At 52.3% G+C, this 19,560-nt stretch overlaps 2 protein-coding genes across 2 annotated transcripts; one reads left to right on the top strand and one right to left on the bottom strand.

Moving 5' to 3' along the window:
- Positions 1-1,959: 1,959 nt before the first annotated feature.
- Positions 1,960-5,394, bottom strand: LOC118259784 (olfactory receptor 51L1-like). Its single transcript, XM_035569548.2, has 3 exons — positions 5,337-5,394; positions 4,133-4,153; positions 1,960-2,834 (listed from the first exon to the last, which is right to left on the bottom strand). The coding sequence occupies exons 1-3, from the start codon at positions 5,392-5,394 to the stop codon at positions 1,960-1,962; spliced, it is 954 nt and encodes a 317-aa protein (XP_035425441.2).
- A 10,200-nt stretch (positions 5,395-15,594) lies between these two features.
- On the top strand, positions 15,595-17,299 carry LOC118259790 (hemoglobin subunit rho). Its single transcript, XM_035569553.2, has 3 exons — positions 15,595-15,727; positions 15,842-16,064; positions 17,153-17,299. Exons 1-3 carry the CDS (start codon positions 15,636-15,638, stop codon positions 17,279-17,281), a joined length of 444 nt encoding a protein of 147 aa, XP_035425446.1. The 5' UTR covers positions 15,595-15,635; the 3' UTR covers positions 17,282-17,299.
- Positions 17,300-19,560: the final 2,261 nt, after the last annotated feature.

Genomic DNA, 19,560 nt, shown 5'->3' with positions numbered 1-19,560 from the left:
CCAAAGTTTTGATACTGGAAGTAGCAGAATTGCTGGCCTCCGAGGTCTTCTGGGGGGCTTTACCACCTCGGTGTATGTAAGGGGGTGCTTATACGTGTCCTCATGGTTTTATAGACATCAGCCAAGCACGGCAGGATGCGCTGGAACCACTGTTTTTTTAGTATTTTTGTACTTGCCAGTTACAGTGTCTCCCCGGGGACATATTGATCATAGTTGTTACAGTGCTGTGTGCGCACTCCATGACAAACACTGTCAGAATAAATTAAAACAGCTTTTAAATGCAGAAATTGTTTTAAAATGTCCTTCCAAACGTAGTCAGTCTATACAGTGCCTGCACCTCTGGGTCAGCTGGAAGAGAACTGCTCCTTTGAAAGAGTGCTAGCCATTAGCTGAAGTGGGAAGAAATCCATCTCTGAGGTCTAAATGAGCCAGCCTGAGGAAGGCGTTGTGCTGCAGAGCCTTATAGAAACCCCAGCATACTAATTAGCGCAGCTTAATCTAAGAATGACAATCATGTCAAGAAACCTGGTGCTGCAGGTCTAACCCAGGTAAAATGTTCCAGGCAAAACAAAACAAACCTAGTGAGGAAAGCACTCGTGTTTTAAAGAGAAGACAACAAGACAAAACTTTTGCTTAATGTTTGAGAGTCCAGAAGTCATTTCTGTGTATAAAGAGTTCCTCCTGCGGAGGGAAATGACTCCAGCAGACCTGGGGGCGCTTCTACGATCAGCCCCTCCGTGGGCCCGGCCACTCCAGCTGTGTCTGCAGGCAGCTGCCCGACCGGGTGAACCCTGCCAGCCCCAGCCCCCTGCTCCTGCCCACCCTCTTCCTCCATCTCACAAAAACGGATCAAGTCCTAATGGCCAGTGACCAGCCTGGACTTCCCGCGGCCATGCATGGTGCCAGGTGGCCGAAAGGACCACCACAGAGAGCATGCCTGCCCTGGTGCTCTCACAGACACTAGCAGCACTCAGGCAGATGTGACCAGCACTACCCAGCCCCAGTCCTCTTGGATGGCTGGGCAGGACAGGATCTGACCCTCGCCCGCTTGATTCAGTCACCCTTGTGTATGTGGATACCTCAAACTCTGGAGCAGACCAGAAGCCCGTCCAGATCCAAGTCCAGACCCTAGACCCCATTTGCACACTCTCCAGCTCCAGCCCTTGGTCTTTCCAGTCCCTGGTCTCCTCCTGCTCACCAGTTAGTCCAGCTTGTTTGTCACCAAGTCCCACACAAACACTGCTGCACACAGACAGTAATGTCACAGAAAAGAAGACAAGATAGGCTGTGGTGGCCAGGTGCATGGCCTGGAGGGTGTATTGATTACACCATGTATTACACCTGATGTACACTTGCTTGATCAGCCCCTTTACCACCCCATCCACTTTCCCATCCCAGTTCCTCCCTGGATCCCTCCTTTTCTTCACCTTTGGCCCTTCTGAGCAGTGCATAAAATATCTCGCACTTTCCTTCAAGCTCCCTAAGTTGTCCCCTATAAAGTTTTACACAATCCCACAAGCCCCCTCAGCTATCCACACTGTCAGCTATTTCCCAGGGGACCCATGATAATTTTCTTTCTGCCTTCTCAGCAGTTCTGCTTGAACCTCTTTCCTCCTGGCTCCTCCACTGGCCCCTCAGTCACTGACCTCAACGTTGTGGTCCGTGGTATTGTCTCTGAGGTTTGGGGTTTGTGAATCTAGATGTAGTTTGCCTCTGTTTATATGCTGAGAAACCTTTAACCAGATATCCTTGCAGTCTTGCATTGCAGGTAACGCATTGCACCTATCCTTCTCCTTCCATATACCTTTTACCTTCCCCGTATCCTTACATTGGCAGAAGTGCTTGACATGTTCCCCTCTCCCAGCTGGTCTTCCTGGGGTTGAACTTCACATAAGACAGTTGGCAGTAGCCATCATATTGGCTTTACTGGAAAATGGCAGCCCTGGACTTGCAGACCCCTCACTGGCAGAGCATCCTCAGTATCCGTCTCCGGATCACTTTGGTTTTCATGCTGTAAACGATGGGATTCAGGATGGGTGGAGCAAGGAGATGGAGGTTGGCTGTGAAAGTGTAGACCTGGGGGGACACGTGTTTGCCAAACCGGTGCATCATGGAGAGGCAGATCATGGGAATAAAGAAGAGCAGGACAGCACAGACATGGGAGATGCAGGTGTTGAGGGCTTTGAGACGCTCTCTCCAGGTTGCAATGTTCAGGACGGTCTTAAGGATCAGAAGATAGGACAGGAGCACAAAGAGTAAGTCCAAACCCAGTGTGGAGAGTAGCACAAAAAGGCCACAGGCGCTGTTGATCTTTGTGTCAGAGTCTGCGTGTTTGATGATATCTGGATGCAAGCAGTAGGGATGGGAGAGCTTGCTGGCCGTGGAGAAACACAGCCGGGTCAGTAGGATCGGGAGTGGGAACTGGAAGAGGATGGTTCTTATGACAATTGCCACACATATCTTGGTGATCACTGAGTTGGTGAGGATGGAGGAATATCGTAGGGGGTGGCAGATGGCCACGTAACGATCAAAGGCCATTGCCAGAATGGTGGCGGATTCAATATCTGTGAAGCTGTGAATGAAGAACATTTGGGAAAAGCAGGTGCTGAAGCTGATCTCTCTGGCCTCCAGCCACAGCATCCTCAGCATGGTTGGGAACACAGATGTGGACAAGCCCAGGTCAGCCACAGCTAGCATGGCAAGGAGTAGATACATGGGTGCATGGAGACTCTGCTCTGCCTTAATTATGGCAAGGATGGTCCAGTTCCCCAGCAGCACCAGGAGGTACACAGAGCAGAGGAGAACAGCAGACCATATCCAAGTGGATTCCCATGCTGGAAAACCACCCAGAAAGAATGTTAGAGTGCTGGTCTGGCTGCTGTTGGTCCCAGGTGGGATTAAACAGGGATGCTTCATCTCATCCTTGAATAGCTGCACTGGAATGTAAGCCAGCAGGGTCACAAACCACACACAGGCAGTGAGAAAAACTCCGGGATCCCTTCAGTCTGAAGCCTTGGATAAAAGGCATCACCAAAGCCGTGCCACAGCAGAACCTAGCAGGAGCCGTACCGAAACAGTCTGAGCATACTCATCACCTCTCTGTGTGCATGCACCAACACAGAAACCACACACTGGCAGAAAGCATGTGCTATGTATTGCATGTCCAGTGTAGTCAGGATGTAGCTCTGGCTGCCTGGTATAGCAGGGGAAGGAACAAAAAAACAAACAAACAACAACAACAAAGTCCATGATTGACTGTGCAAATACTAGCTGAGAAAGGGAAATACTAGCTGAGAAAGTGAAGTGTCATTGTGATTAGAGAGGGCTGTGGTGAATCCTGTTCTTGATTTCTGTGTTTTGCTGGGAATTTCCAGTGAAAGAAAATGGACGGGATGCTGAACTGCTTGTGCAAATATAGCAGCTTTCTTAGGAACAAAGACCAGTAGAGCTTGGTCCTTTTAAACCAACAAAACACAGGCCATATACAAATCCATGGAGGGAAAAAAAATCTGCCTAAGCTGAAATACAGTAATTACTCACAAAGCAACATGTGAAAATTGGGCACAGATAGAAGTAAACTGGAAGTTACAAGGAAGCTGTATTATGGTGGGATGTCTCTGAATATCCTCCCACTAGAAACACAGGAGGAGAAATGGCACTGCTTTTACAGAACATTTTCTAAGGGAAGTTTTCTAATGAGGGAAGGCACTGTCTCATGCTGCCAGGAGGGATGGGGGTGGTACTGAAGGACTGTAGTGTCTGGAGTCCTCTCCCCACAATACTTGCAGGCTGCTCTGCATGTCTGACTCTGGTCCTCAGCCTGTCTTTGAAGGACCACCCACCACAGGGGCTCCCACGCCCCCTGGCATGGTTCGGGGCTGTAGGGAGCAGAGGCAGCACACTCTCAGCAGACATCACTGAGGGTCACTGAGCTTCCCACAGCCCCAGACCAAATTGGATCTTTAGCACCTTCCAGAGAGGTCTTTCTACCCTACTCTCCTATAAGGATGTTCTGTGGAAGTCTGTGGGAATGAAATAATGCATGGGAGTTTTTTTTTTTAAGAAACTGCTCTGGAAATGCCTGATTTTGACAGCTGACTGATCTCTGTTATGGAGGTCCATGTCACCTTACCTGGAACATCCACCTGTAATTCTAAAAAAGCATTTGAAACAACGTGAGTACCTGTAAAACCATTACATTTAAAAATACCTATATCCACCTTGTAAAACCATTACATTTATAAATACCTAGATCTACCTATCTGTTCAGAAAATTGCAGAACTATTTCCACTCTGTGCTGCAATCCTCTATTCCCTGGGACCTCTCTTTGCCCTTCCTGACTCAGCACACAGGTTGACGCCTGGTCCAGCACCCCTGCGTAACTGCAAGGACAGAGCAAGTTCTGTGGCTTGACCTGGGCTTGCATGAAGATGCAGACTTCAATGTGTGGGAGTTCTCTCTGGTCCTTCAGAGATGCTAATCAAAGATCACCTCTGCATTGTGTGGAGGGGAAGGAGAAGGAGTTACAGGACAAGGTTATCTTCAGACACAAGCATCTGACAGGAGCAGTTAGAGCAGTGATAATTCCCAACTCAGTCTCTACCCTGAGAGCACAGGATCTGTCAGAGGTGTTGTTTAATTGCCCCAAATTTCTGCTGTGCCCCATCTCTTCACCTAAAGTTCTGGCAGCGCTGGGTCTGGGCTGGATGAACGCTGCATCAGCTACTTGCACCAAAACCTGGGGAACTTCCCTGTCTCATCCCCTCTTTCTGCAGGACAGCAGCACACCGCCACCACTGCAATGGAGCCGGGAGCATGGCTGTGCTGAGCTGGTGAAGTGTGAGCTGGGGTGAGCTGGTGGGGAGAGGAGAGGAGAGCCCTGCTCCTGCTCAGCGGGCAGGGTGCACTCCGGGTGCCTCCGCGGAATGCAAGGCTCTCCTGGACCTGAGATCGGGTCCCTCTGAAGCTCTTGCTTATCACAGCCTGTCAGAAAGAGCCTGAGCACTAAGGAAGGGAAGAGTAAGAGCGAATCCTGATGGTTGCTCGTCTTAGTGATGACTCATTTTAACATGTGCAGCTTTATGGACTCCACAAAATGACCGATCCCACACGTGCACCCCGGGATTTCACTGAGACCAAGTGTCCTCATGACGCTGTGAGAGGAAAAGGGGCTGCACCCTGCTCCAGCGCAGAAAGTGGCACTGAGCAGATGCAGGGATATCTATTCCCCTTCACAGGCAGCGGAAAATAAGAGTCTGGGTATCTGAGAGCTTTCCCATCTCTGTGCTAGGCCTCTGCAATGGGGAAGAGCACAGCTCCTTGGAGCAGCACCCACCTTGGGCAGCTGAAATGAGCCAGCCCGTGGGAGGGTGACGGGGAGCCTGCAGCTGCATCAGGCCCAGTCCCCTGCTGCGAGGAGCCGGGGCCGGCTGAGCCCCGGGTGGTGGCACAATGCAATTTTCAGCGTGGTCAGGAGCCCACTCACCTGCCTTGCTCTCGACCAGCCCGAGCTTCCCACCAGCACCGCTGCGATGGAGCAGCCTGTTCCTGACGTCAGGGCTCACCGCGGCCGAGAATTTATAGCAGATCCTGAGCGATCCCCGCTGCAGGAAAGGGCTGGCCTGGGAGCAGTGGGATTGTTGCTCAGCACTCGGAGCAGATGCATTAACCCCCACAGCACCAGGTCCACCCCGGCACGCAGCGCAGCTCTGCACCGCGCCGTTGGTCCCTGCCGATGGTGACAGGGAACACACCCTGGAGACCCCTTCGGAGGCAGCCTCCTCCTGCTGTCCTCCCCCTCCCCAGAGAGCTGAGCTCTGTGTCAGGGTGGCAGGCGGGTGAGTCCCCAAGGTTTTTCCCAGCCCCACTGCAGTTCTGTGGGTTTTGAAGGCAGCCCTGGAAGAGGTCTCTGGAACAGACCAGAACTGTATGGCCCTGTGTCCTGTCCCCAAAAGTGGCCTTATGTGAATGCCTAGAGAAGAATGTAAAAGCAGGGCAAGTGGGCTTGTTAATCCTCCAAGCCCTTTCTCACACTGGGCACTGTGAGATGATCCTCGGGATGTGGGGTGAGCTGGGTAACACACTGTGCTTGGCTGGGCCAGAAGAGATGCTCCAGGACATCCACCTGCACCCCATCAGCTCTCCGTGGGTCTTCTTCGCACAGGCCCCCTGCTGTACCCTTATCTTGTAAATGCACTATTGCAATTATACTTTAATTCAGAATGTCAGCAGCATGTCAAGGCGTGATTTAAAACTCCTGTCAGCACTCAAAAAGGATCTTGTGAGAAGCAGAATGGTCATGGGGGACTTCCTTAATCTTGGAATGGATTTTACTGAAACACTTGGTGCACTGGTGAATTAAGTGTTTTGAAAACAGCATAATAATAAAATAGACACCCTGGGAGGATTTCACCTGACTAAAGGAAATAAGAACAAAATGCTTTCATGGCCTATTTTTGGTGAGAAGAAGAAAGTGAATATTTAGTGCTGAACATTGTAGCTCAAGAGCCTCAAAGTGGATGGAGACGGTCAGAGTTCAGTATCTAAAGTTATATTTATTACTGTACTCTTTGGGGCCTGTCTTCCCCACTGGTAAAACAGTGAAATGGAAAAATATGGTGCACAGGGATGTGATGAAGGTATTTTTACTGCAAGGAGGAACTGTGTTGGGGAAATGTTAACATAAAGATCTAAACCATTGCCATTGTTCCAGTGGAGGTTTGTTACAGCAGCCAGCACAGACCCTGCGGCTGCCAGCAGGGAGCAAATGGGGCCAGGGGTGGCACTGCAGCAGCTGCAAGGCCGAGACCCACGCTGAGCTCTGGGAGCACGCAGGGGTGGTGGTGCTGGGTCCTGCCCAGGGCAGGGTCCCGGGAGTGCTGGCAATGCCTCCTGCCACCATGAAGTGAGGGAAGACCCTATCCCTGCCCAGGACACCTGGGTGTAAATGCTGCATGGCCACGCTCAAAGCATGGCGATCTCTGCAGGAAGTCACTGCACGGGCATCCCCTCCCAGTGCTTGGCCCTTGCTCCCCGTGGCCCCATGTTAGATGCAGGGCTAGGGGGTAAACTTCTGCAGTACAATTCTTCCTGCACCAGGGATAGGCTGCCACAGGGATTGGCCAACAGAAGAATGGAGCTCAGTTGGTTTCTGTAAACCAGGGCACCAGGAGGAGATGCCAGAGCCCTCCCAGTCCAGAGTAGCTCCAATGGGGTCTGCTGCCTCTGTGCTCAGCCATGCAACCAGAAAGCACCAGCCTCCCAAGTGCATGTACCTGTGGCTAATTCCCGTTACAGAGGTGTGCATGTGAGAGGCTCTGAGTGCTGTTGTGGGGGTCACAGAAAAGGATGAAATGAGTGCAGAGGAGGAGAAGGGTGAAACTTGGAAATTCAGCCACAAAGACAAGTCTCAGACCCAGAAGAGTGTGCGAAGGGACTTGGTCTCAGCCTGCCTGCCAGAAGCTGCAGTCTTGCTCTTGATGCCCCATCCCTGGAGGTGTGCAAGACGAGGTTGGATGAGGCCGTGAGCAACCTGATCTAGTGGTTGGCATCCCTGCCTATGTCAGGGGGGTTGGAACTGGATGATCTTTGAGGTCCCTCCCAACCCGAGCCATTCTATGATTCTATGATGGAGATGAGGTGAGGCCATCCTACCCATGGGGATCAGAGGCTGGGGAGGCAGAGCTGGGTTTTGCTGGCAGGGATGTTTACTAAATTGGGGAGGAGGGTTCACTGGAGCAGAGCAGCTTCATGCTGTGCCAGCAATAGCAGAGAACAAGGCATTTGTCTGGGCAGGGAGGTGACATCTTCGCTGCTTTGCTCAGCTGTGGGCCCTGCACCCTGCCGCACACCCATGCCCAAGGTGCAGCGTTTATCACTGAGGTCAGCTCAGGAGCAAAACTCACCCCAGCCAGGTGGGCTGCTGCATGCAAAAGCAGCACTGAGCCCCCTGCCAGGCTTTGCCCTTGCTCCCCAGCTGGTGCTGCCTTGTTGCATGAGAGGATGGACCCTGCAGTGGGTCCATCCCCCCTTCCTGAAAGCCATGCCTCAGTTTCCCTGCCTGGAGAAGAGGCTTCACTTTCATTTGCAGGGTGCTGTGGTTTACAGCTGAGATGATCCTCATCAGAGCAGTGGGCTGCTGAAGGCATTCAGAAAACAAAGCCGTTGCTCAGGCTGCTCTCCACATCAGCCCTGAGGTCTGATCTTCCCCTTCCCCGTGCTGCAGGGCTTGCCCCACCAAGCGCTGCCTTTTAAACATGGGCAAACAGGCACGTCCCAGGGCAGCGGTGGTGCCTTCAAATGCTGGCTGTGTGCCTGTTTGGAAGCGGCTTGTGTAGAACAGCAGCTCCTGGCGGTCCCTGGTGAACTTTGTGCATTACGATACGCAGGAGTTCATTCTGGACAGCCGAAAGCTTCCGCATGCAAATGTTCTGTGCTGTGAATTGCCCTGAACCACACTTACCCAAAACTCCTCAAACCCAGCGAAAGAGGCCAGCATTAGGGTCTGTGCGTGGCCAGCTCAGCACTCCCCTGCATGAAGCCATGCTTAGCACAGTCCCAAGGGCATTGCACTGTGGTGGAGTGAGTCTGAAACTACTTTCCAGCCTGAGCACTAATGAAAGCCTGCTTAGGAAGTATTGCGCTGTGCTGTAGCCCTTTTGTTGGAGGCAGGCATGGGACTGCAGCACTCAGCCAGGCTGGGATTCCTTTCCTGAAGGGGATCTCACCTTGCCTGGAGCATTTTGGGACACTTGGGGTGAGCAGCCGCCCAGCCTCGGTTTTCCCACCATTGAACACCACCCACCAGGAGATGGTGTGTTGGGCAGGGCTGGACCCAAGCTCTGCCAGCACAGGGAACCAGGGGGCACCCTGAATTCCTGAGAGACTTTCTCTGGGTAGGGCAGCGAGGTTTTGTGCTCCACTCTGCTCTGGAGACAGGAGAGGCTTCAAAAGCAGTGGCAAATTTCAGTCCCCTCCTCAACACACAGGAAGAGGATGGAGAAAAGAGGCTGCCCATCAGGACACGTCGCACTGTCCCCTTAGGAGTACAGATCACCTGTGCCTGCCCCTGAGCTGGAGGGCAGTCGAGAAGCCCTGCTGCTGCAGGGGCACGCAGGCAGCCCTTGCCGGGTAATCAGGGACCACACGCTCTCCTGGCTCTACTAAGAAAGAAAAAAAAAAAAAGAAAAGCTAAATATTTTTCAGCTGGCTGCCACACTGCCTCAGCAAAAATATTTTCTGCTGCGTCAGAAGTCTGACACAGCACAAAGGGGAGCCAAGGACTGCCTTATCTCTGCCCAGCTGGGCTCTGTTTGCACCAGCATCATTATCACCCCCACGCAGCCACGGGTGGCCAGGCTGGGATGGGTGGCCGTGACTCAGCACCACTGCCGGTGCAAGCTTGTTGCACTCCACTGACGGCTGGGGAGCCGCAGCAGTGCCATGGAAATCACTAAAGCATCCTACTGCGGAAACTGGACTTGACTGTGGGAACACCAGCAAGAGCCCATCTGAGTGCCTGGAAGCGGTGCTGGTTTCAGAGCTGCCTCTCTGCCTGGATGTCTGAAGGGCAGCCTCAGAATCAAGTGTCCCTCCGGGCTGGGTTGATCCAGGGTCTGCGGGCTGTTCCCCCGCCTCGGCTCAGCTCAGCCCCACACATCCTGAGAGAAAGGGCTCAAGTCGTGCACCAGTCTCAAGTTGCACCAGGGGAGACTGGACATGAGGAAGAATTTCTTCATGGAGAGGGTGGCAAAGCACTGGAATGGGCTGCCCAGGGTGGTGGTGGTGTCCCCATCCCTGGTGGTATTTAAGAAACGCGTGGATGTAACACTGAGGGACATGGCCTAGTGGTGGAAATTGGTAGGTCAGGCTGATGGTCAGACTTGGTGATCTTTTCCAACCTTGATAATTCAATAATTCCATGATTCTATGAAAGGGGCTCTTTTTTGGTGGGGGTCTTTGGTTAAGGCAGCTTTTTCCAAAGCAGCGGTGGGTAGAGCCAGGCAGAGCAGCAGTAGGCCCAGTGCTGGGGCACTCGCCGGGTTCCTTGGAGCTGAGCTGCTCCTTGGGAGAAAGGATGTGAGCGGCTGCAGGGAAAGCAGGGCCATGTGCCCTTACCCTGAGCACTCTGGGTTCAGGTGTGTGTGCAGGTGTGTGATCACTGCATTTGTGCCCTCCAGCGCTGCCCAGCTCGATGCGGCCCAGCACCTTCCCGGAGGAAGGCAGCCCCCAAACTCCAGGCACTCCAGGACATGGCATGCCATTGAAGATTAAGGCTTTGGGATATGAGCCACAGTTTGGCTGGGTTACTGGCAAGAGACTGCAACATATTTACACTGAAGGATTTTAGTGTGTGAGCATGTAACACTTAAGGACTTTTTTGCGTTGCTGGTTTCCTGGCCAGGGCACTATAATTACTGGCAGTGCTTATTCTGTGGCATCACAATCATTTATTTCACCTGAAATGGGCAAAAGACCCCAGAAGGGATCTTTTCTGTGGGCCTTGTTCTCCACCTTCCCCCCTTCAAGTGCTCACTTCTGCTCTGGCAATGCACAGGGCCCTCAGGGTCACCATCAGGGACCCCCACATTGCTAAAGGAGCAGGGTGAGGGGGCTCAGCTCCTGATCAGCTGTAACTGTACTCGCTTTGCACTGGTTGCGTTTGGGCACTGGTGATGAAGAAGACCCTGAAATCCCATTGTGTACCACCTCTTACCTCCCCTAAGAGAACAAAAAATGAGAGGAAATCATAGTTTTCCCATGGATACTGTGGCTGCACACCGGTGTGGCTGGGGAATGGCAGCAGCTGATGTGTGGGCAGAGGTGTGCAGAGGTGTGCGGGGCCGGACCGCGGCCCAACTGGTAATGCAGCCCACTTTGGCTAAATGCAGGGGCAGAAAGCCGGCTTCCTGAGCGCAGCCAGGTGCTGACGTTTATCTCGTGCTGCAGCCAGGGTGGTGAGGAGCTATCTGGTGCAGGGCCACAGGGTGTGGGAGGCCAGGGGCTGCCGGCGGGCGATAGAGGGGCCGGCAGAGCAGGGCAGCGGGGTGTGAAGCGGCCGATAGGTGCCTCCTGTGCTGCAGGCCTCCGGGATGCGGCAGCGGCCTGAACACGGTAGAGCAAGGCAAAGCCCGCACTGGAGAAGCGGGGCAGCCGTGGTGCAAAACAGGGGTGGTGCTGTGATAGAGACACCTCACGAACCTGATCATGGAAAACCCTGTCTGGCTCCTGAGCCCCGTCTCACTGCACTCGGGGAAGCGCTGCGCTGGCCCTTGTAACGTGCCCTCTCCTGAACTGTCCCCCCGCCCCGGTATCCCCTGGGCTCGGTTTGATCCAGCCCAGTGCAGAGGCTCTGGTAGGAGGCCAGAGGCTGGAACCTTTTGCCAGGAACCTGTGTCTGTCTTGAGTTGAGCAAATGAAAGCCCCAGTGAGGAAGAGGGATAAGAGCAAATGACTGAATCAGTTACAGGCAGGAAAAACACTGCCTTGAGGGATACTGCCTTGGAGGCATCTTGTCATGAATAAAAAAGCTGGTTTTTGCCAATTTCTGGATTGCTTTTGCCTGAGTTCCTGCACTGAGGGATAACTCAGAAGCTGTTTAATTAAATCATTAGCTTTTCCCTGAGTGTCCTGGCTTTCATGCCTGACCTTGTGCCTCACATCCCTTCACCTCACTCAGCTCTGAACTGCCTGTAGCCCATGACACTGGACTGGCTTTAGAGCTGAGTAGCGCTTGGTGAATCCCTTTACAGGGATATAGGGACAGCGATATATGAATATGGTCAAGTCCCCTTTCCTGCAGTGCCCTGGAGGTCCTCTGTATATTCCTGTTGTGACTAGCCCCAAACTGCACACGTTTCAAACCCACAAGACTTCTGACAATATTTAAGAAACACAGTACACAGTAAAAGGCTATAAGCCAGCTCAAACACTGAGGACCATGTCTGGATAGTAAGTAGGTCATTATATGGCACGAAGTTCAGGCTGAGTGCCTGATGCTGGACTACCTGAACAGTGGCCCAAGCAGGCAAATGGGTGCTCCACTCGTCTTGGAATCAGGGCTAAAGGGTATGAAGGGTTAAGCCTGGCTCTTGAATTGAGATATCCATGTTAGGGGATGAGTGGCTCTCTCTGACCCCCAAGTGAATTTTGCTAGCCTCCTAATAGGAACGAGAGGTAGACAGACAGAACCGATGTTTTCCTGTTGTTTCTTCCACTGATGCAGCCAGTAGTTTATTAATGCCCTGCAATGCAGAATTTTTGTGTTCCTGACCTCTGCAGCTGGAAACAAACAGGCTAATAAAAGGTACGTGGCACAGAATCAGCGCTGCCACAGCACCCTACCAGCAGCAGCCTGGGCACAGCCCAGTGCCAGCCATGTACTCGCTGCAGGTGTCCAGGGTCTTGTGCAGGTCCCGTCATCATGCTCCCTGGCCTCTCAGTCTGGTCACAGACTGAATCTGCTGTGCCTAGGGGCTGACTCTGGAACAGAGCAGCACTCATTTAACCTGCAGTTATGTTTCCCCTTAGTTTATTGCTACAGCACAGAAGCCATTTGAAATGACTTCGGGTTGAAGGCAGAGTGCTTAGGGCGATGAGCCAAAGCTAAATTAGAAAACTCTCCTTGTGGTAATAAGATCAAGCTCACTGCCTACTTGCTGTAAAACTCTGATCTGCTCTGACTCTCCACTGTGGTGTGCCCACGTCTCTTCTGCCTGGGGTCTTTTCTGTCTCCCCTTCCTTCCTAAGGAAAGAAATGACACCATCAGAGATTCTTGGCTTTCATGTTCAGGCCAGTAACGACACTGTCCCAGACAGGGCAAGGTGTATAAATTATGGTGATTCAGACCAGCCTGTTGCTGCACTGCATTTTCCCAAATCTGTCATTGTGTCCTGAAAGGGTCTAGAGCAGGAGCCCTGCTTTTTCCTTAGGGTCTGTGATCATCCTGTAAAGCTGTCCTCCGGTTCCACATTCAGGGTTCACCTGGACAGTAATCTGAAGCCTGCTTTTGTCCCTGGAGCAGCTCTTCAGAGGGTATCAGCATTAGCAGCATGGTGGGGGTGCAAGTTAAAATGAGGCACCAGGGCTAGACTGGACACAGCCAAAGTGCCCAGCGGGGCAGGAGCAGGCAGCAGCCCATATGTGAATTTACAGCCCAGACTGGCTGTAAGGGGTTGTTGCTGTTATGGACTCTTCACATCAAGAGGTCCCCAGTATGCCCCTAACCTTATTAGCTGTCTGATTCACCTGCTGTTATTCATTTTTTGAGTGCCCATCGTACAGGATGTAAAGAGTATAAGGAATTGCTGTAGGTATAAAACCAGTCATTAAAAGGGATCAATACAGAAGAGTGGTGCCAAATGAGCTTGCCTCAAAGCAACAGCTGGAACATTTCAGCCACTTTTTCCTGTTTCCTCTGCTTCCCCTCTCCTCCCCTTGGCTCTTTGGGGCCACTGTTAAGCATCTCGTGAACTCCTGTTCCTGCTCCTGCAACTGCACAAGCAAAAAACAGACCTGAGTGGTCTCAAAAAACACTCAAAACAGACCATGGTGCGGGATCAGAACCTGAGGTTTCTCGCTGTAAGCCATGTCTCTGCCTGCTTTTCCATGAAGTCCAGAAAATCAGCGTTTTTTAACCACAGATTCTTGCTAACAACAATGCTTCAGTTAATATTCTCCTCCAAGCCTCGGTGTTTGATGCTGTTCTGCTTCTCCCAGCTTCACATGCCTATCTGCCACCCCTCCCTGAGCTTTGTCACGCTGCTGGTTCAAATGCAGCAGAAAAGCATCATTACCTTCTCTCTTTTAAAGTTCACCTTCACAGAGTTGAAAATGAAACTCCCATCACCAATGAGGCAAATGTACTGCTAATAATAGACCCAGATGTAGCTTGGATTTTATCTTCAATGTGGGTTTTCCAGCAAATGCAGGCTATAGGATGAGAAACTGATAAATGAAAAGTCCATGCTAGGCCATGTATTGTCCTCCCCCAGCTGCACGTACAGCTATTTTGGCCAGCTCTTTGCTCTGCTGTATGTACTGACTCACATGATGTGAATATCTGTGTATGAATTTAGGGCTGCATATATTTGATTTAATGCTGTGAGTCTTGCCTTACTAAAAACTGACAACTTCTGAAGTCTTCAGATCTCCTGAAGAACACGGGTGTGTTACTCTGTCTGTTCTTTAGGTCAGAAACTACAGCACGCACTGGCCACCTGTATGATACATTTATCTGTGCTGAGCAGCCTCCACTCCACATTGTGGTATCAGAGCACCCTGGTGACTCCCTTGCAGCTGAAAGGGGCCTATGGGCCTTGCCCAGGATTCAGAAATTAAAACAAACAAACAAACAAACAAGAAACAACCAAACAAAAAACTAAAACAAAAAAAAGTGCCTCCGAGGACGCTGCAGCAAGGATCTGAAATGTGACCACATCCCTGAACCACCCGAACTGGAGCAGTGAGATGCCCATGCTTGTGCCACTGCCCTGTGCAGCTCCATTCATGTCAAAGGATTTATAACTGGAATGGGCCAGAGGTCTGGATGAAACCTCCTAGACTGCCTGCAGACAGACCCAAGTCCCACAGTCTTGCCAGGACATTGCATGCTGGCTTTGCATGCCTGTGCATGGGAGCACAGTTTTGCCCAAAGGCTTAACATGTCCTTCCATTCAGGAAAAACAAAAATCCAGTTCAAGTGGAGACTGAGGCCCAGAGCCAAGCAGAAGCCTTTTGTCAGGCTCTGAAATGGTGGAAGGGGATGTTGCTGGTCTCGGTGCAACATGGCTGGTCCTGCTATTCTTGTGCAAGGCCTTTAATTTCCCAGAAGGGAGAGGACAGGGAAGTGCCTGACTCATTAATGCAGTATGACCATTAGAAGAGCAGAGGAACCTGCCCCAGTCAGTGCCTGCCAGCTCCAATGCCCCACTGCAGTCCTGCAGCCCGGGGCAGCGGTGAGGTGCAGCCTCTCCCTGGGGCTAACACCAGTCGTGGCCACATGCCCTGGGCGCTTTGGCACCCGGTTCAGGTGAGAGGCTCTGGGCTGGCAGGCTGACATTTTCCACACTTCCTCCTGATGAAAGGTGCTCGATTTGATAAATGGGCAGCAGCTTCTCTGCAGGTCTGTGCATCCAGAGCTGCACAGCTGCAGCCAAGGGCAACAGCCCCCAGCATCCTTGGGAAGGTGTTCCTGTGCAGAAATGCCTGTGCAGTGCCCAGCTTCATAAATCAGGTCACCTGCCATGGCAGAGAAATATCCCTGAGGTTTAGAGAGCCTGTAGATGCTGCAGAGGGGCCAAATTTGGGTGCTGCAGGCATGAAGGCATTTTAAAGTACCTTGCACAGGGGTCAGCGGATGAAGGGGAGGAAAGGGAGATAATGGCTACTGTGTCCTGAGCCTGCCTGTTAAGTGAGTCACAGGGCTTTTCCCTTGAAGGCCACACCTCGCTGCAGACTGACCACCCTGTGGACAGGACTGCCTGCTGGCGGACCCCCCACCCATCCCCAGCCAATGGCCCCGCAGCACGGGGCGGGGAGGAGCTGCTGGCAGCGGATAAAAGCCCCCAGGGGTCTGCAGCTCCGCTACAAGGTCTGTGTCCTCCTGCAGCCACACGCTACCCTCCGTCCGACACCATGGTGCACTGGTCAGCCGAGGAGAAGCAGCTCATCACCAGCGTCTGGAGCAAGGTCAATGTGGAGGAATGCGGAGCTGAGGCCCTGGCCAGGTAGGTCCGGCTCCTGGGCATCGGCTCGGCTGCACCTGCATGGAGAAACCGCTGCAGGCATAGGGGGGAATGCTAACAGGGTGTGTGTGCTTGTGTCCCCCCTTCTCTCTGCAGGCTGCTGATCGTCTATCCCTGGACCCAGAGGTTCTTTGATAGCTTCGGGAACCTGTCCAGCCCCACTGCCATCATTGGTAACCCCAAGGTCCGTGCCCATGGCAAGAAAGTGCTCAGCTCCTTTGGGGAAGCTGTGAAGAACCTGGAAAATCTCAAAGCAACCTACTCCAAGCTGTCTGAGCTGCACTGTGAGAAGCTGCACGTGGACCCCGAGAACTTCAGGGTGAGCCATGCGCGGGGATTGCCCTTCTCTCCCTCCACCTAACAAATTAGCTCAGTGCTTGGAGGGTTTAAAGAGCATAAATAACAGAGATCTTAGGTGCCAAAGAGAAAGGGGTTGCCTTGGATGTAATATGTATCCTTAAGAGGGGGAGGGAAGGTTGGGCATTTGATAATGTTAGGGAAGGGGCTCCATGTGGTTACAGATTTGGGGACAGATCCAGGGACATGCCCTGACTGCCTGGAGGCTTGTGCAGGCACGGCTGGAAGAAAGCAGGAGGAAGAGGAGAGGCTCAGTGACGCTGAGGGTGAAGAGGACAGCAGGAAAGTGCCTGAAGAGTGCTGCTGCTGTGCTGGTGCCTCTCCCTGTCACCTTCTGCCCCCAGGGATGGGGACCACTTCACCCCCACTTTTTCCAAGGCTGGCAGATGTGGGAGGAGAGGGGAAAAGCCAGCATGGGATGGAGACCCAGGGATGCTCAGGGTATGGATGCTGATGGGAAGAAAGGCCCTAGAGATGTAGGCTGGAATTAAAAACAGAAAGGACAGGTCTGTGTGGGGGTAAATTCAGCAGAGGAGGGAGGGGAGCAGGAGGGGAGTAAAGGAACGGAGATCAGGGTGCTGGGGGTGAAAAGTGGCTGTGGGTGGAGAGCGGGCAGTTCAGGCTGGAGGGGATTGGGAGGGCTCGATGTAGCTGATAGCCTCCATTTCAGCCCCTGCTTCAGCCTTACTTCAGGAATGTAGCAGGCAGAGCTGGCACGGACCTGAACCCCAGCTAAAGTAGGCATGGGGATTCACAGCAGAAAAAAGAAAAAAGAAAAAAAAAAAAAGCTAAAAAAGGTTTGGAAATACACTCTAGAGTTTGGAAAAAGCAGATGTGAGAAAAGGCAAGGACGGAGCTGGTGGATACTGGTGCATGTGATCAGCACAACACATTTTCCTGCACAGAGAATTCAGCTAAAAGAGCTTCTCTGCATGGCAGCCTCCAGCACCCAACAAAGCAGACGGGTTTGCCCTCCAGCACCTGGGTCCTACATGGGGCGAAGGGGTGCTCAGTGCCATGCTGACCTGATTTCCTTTCTTGTCCCCCCAGCTCCTGGGAGACATCCTCGTCATTGTGCTGGCCACACACTTCACCAAGGACTTCACCCCTGCCTGCCAGGCCACTTGGCAAAAGCTGGTCGGCGTGGTGGCCCACGCTCTGGCCTACAAGTACCACTGAACGCTCCAGAGGAGGATGCGGCTGTAACAGTCAATAAAAATAAAACCAAACATAACATTTTCTGAGCTTCTTAGTGTGCTCCTGTGTCTCTGCAGCTGCTTGTGGGAGGGAGAGAGGGAGGGAGGGAACAGGGGGGTACAAAAGGGGGAAGAAGGTCTCAGGGGTGCTGGGAGCATCACAGTCCAAAAAAAGCAGCCAGACTACCCTAAGGGAGGATGCTTCTCCTGGCTATTTGGACTCTCTCCGGAAGGCACCAGCCCGCTCACTGCTGCCTTGTCCTACTGGTACGAGCTGGGCTCGTACCAGCCACCCAGAGCCCCATGCACAAAGGGGTGCTGGGGGCATTCAGAGCTCCAGTGGGACGTCTGGAGATACTGGCCTATCAACAAGCTGTGGGCACATCCTAGCCCACTGAGTGCTCTAAGCTTGCCGAAATTACTGGGGAGGATTTTTGACCTATTCTGCACAGAAAGCCAAGCTGCAGGGCCAGCAAGAGCCCTCTGGCCCTAAACCTCTCCACCTGTACTGTGTGCAAGGATATAAATTTGGAGAGATTCATTCAAGACAGCTTAGACAGAAATGTGAGCTTTCGTAGTACTAATGTATCTTCAAGAAGATGATAAAAAGCATTTTCTATGTCAGCAGTGAAAATGCTCTTCCCATTAGCCTTGGGCATTTGATCAGAATACACTCTCTGCAAGATGATGTGGATGGTCTGGAGAGGAGGGGTTGAGGGCAGCTTTTCTACGGGACTCATCAGAGCATTTTAAAGTCAGATTAGCTTAATGAACAATGATTTTTCACTGCAGTGGAAGGATTCAACATAAGCACATCAGTTTCAGGAATGCTTTTTCAGGAGTAACTTAAAACACAACAAGGACAGATGTCTGTGTCTCAGAATGATGAAATCATTGTTTTGCAAGATTTAGGAACAATTTTTCTGCTTTTCTGCAGATAAAGCAGGGATTTGCACTCATGACCACCTTATGCCAGACAGCCATCCAGTCTGACAGGCAGAGGATCCAGCCCTGCCAGCAGTGCCAAGCACATCCCGGGCTGGGGGAAAAAAGAAACCAGCCCAGCTTTCCTACAACATGTCATTCTCCTTTCAGTCAGCAAATGGGCATTTCAGCATGATTTCAGGAGGTAAGACTGTACTCGGTGTCCTGGTTCACTCTAGTTAAAGTTCAGACCTTTGGCAGTTGACACCAAAGACAAAAGGTCGCCTGCATTTGAGGCAGGGCAGACACCACACGAACACAGTGGTGTAGCCACATTCAGCTGGTTGCAGGCCAGCAGCACATACCCTGTGTTTGGCAGAGACTCTGATGGGTTCCCTCTTCCTCTGGGACCTGATTTTCTGCTGGGCTCAGTGGGAACCTCTTGCCCAAGCAGCTCCCTCCCAGGAGGGGCTTCAGGCACCAGCAGTGCCCCGGCGCATCCTGCTCCCTGACCGTGCACTGCAGCCAGAGCTGGGATGGTCTTGTTGGCCTTATTATGCCAAGGAGCAGGATTCGTGCTGTGTTGCAGAGCCACAAGAAGAGTTGCAGTGTGTCAGACTTTCCGAGCAAGAGTTGTCCCTCTCTTGTGTGAGCAAGAGCAAAGGTATGAACCCTACAGACTCATCTGACCCAAAACAGTAGCCAGGGGTGAGGCCTAAACGGCAGGCTAGATGGACAGTGGACACCACGGCAGTGTTGAAATGACACTGCCCAGTCCTAGCAGTGCTTTGGCAGTAGACTAACTTCTCTCTGCCAAGGACACAGGGTCAGCAGTACATCCTTCCTTTGCACCAGAGGAGTGGAGCCAAAGTCCTTCCATCAGCTGGCAGGAGAGCAGGGAACCAAATGCACCCTTGCAGGCCACCACGCTCTACAGACCACTACCCTGGGGAGGAGGGCCCAGCCTCACCAGCAGAGTGACATGGGGAAGAGTAGTGCTGGTGCATCACCGTGAGCTCAGGGCATTTCTGCAGTGGCAGTACAGCGTGGTGCTGAGATGCTCTGGTGCATGCACTCAGCTCCTTGACCAAACTTGCACTAGTCTGGTTTAGGATCTGTAGGAAGTAAAGGCCTGTACCCTGAACAGGCCATGAACTTCTTTAATTCCAAACTGTTCTTTGAAACCCACACAGGACCAGGTTTCATGGTGTGCTTTGATGTTCATAAGCGTGGAGACCAGAACATTCATCATGCAATTAACACCTGAATAGCAGGAGGTGCTTCCAAGACTAATTTATCAAGGAACAAAAGAAGTTGTGGGCACAAGGAGTCATGTGC

The sequence above is a fragment of the Cygnus atratus genome, chromosome 1 (genome assembly GCF_013377495.2).
Source record: "Cygnus atratus isolate AKBS03 ecotype Queensland, Australia chromosome 1, CAtr_DNAZoo_HiC_assembly, whole genome shotgun sequence".
Lineage (NCBI taxonomy): Eukaryota > Metazoa > Chordata > Aves > Anseriformes > Anatidae > Cygnus > Cygnus atratus.
This window is presented reverse-complemented; position numbering and strand designations above follow the sequence as displayed.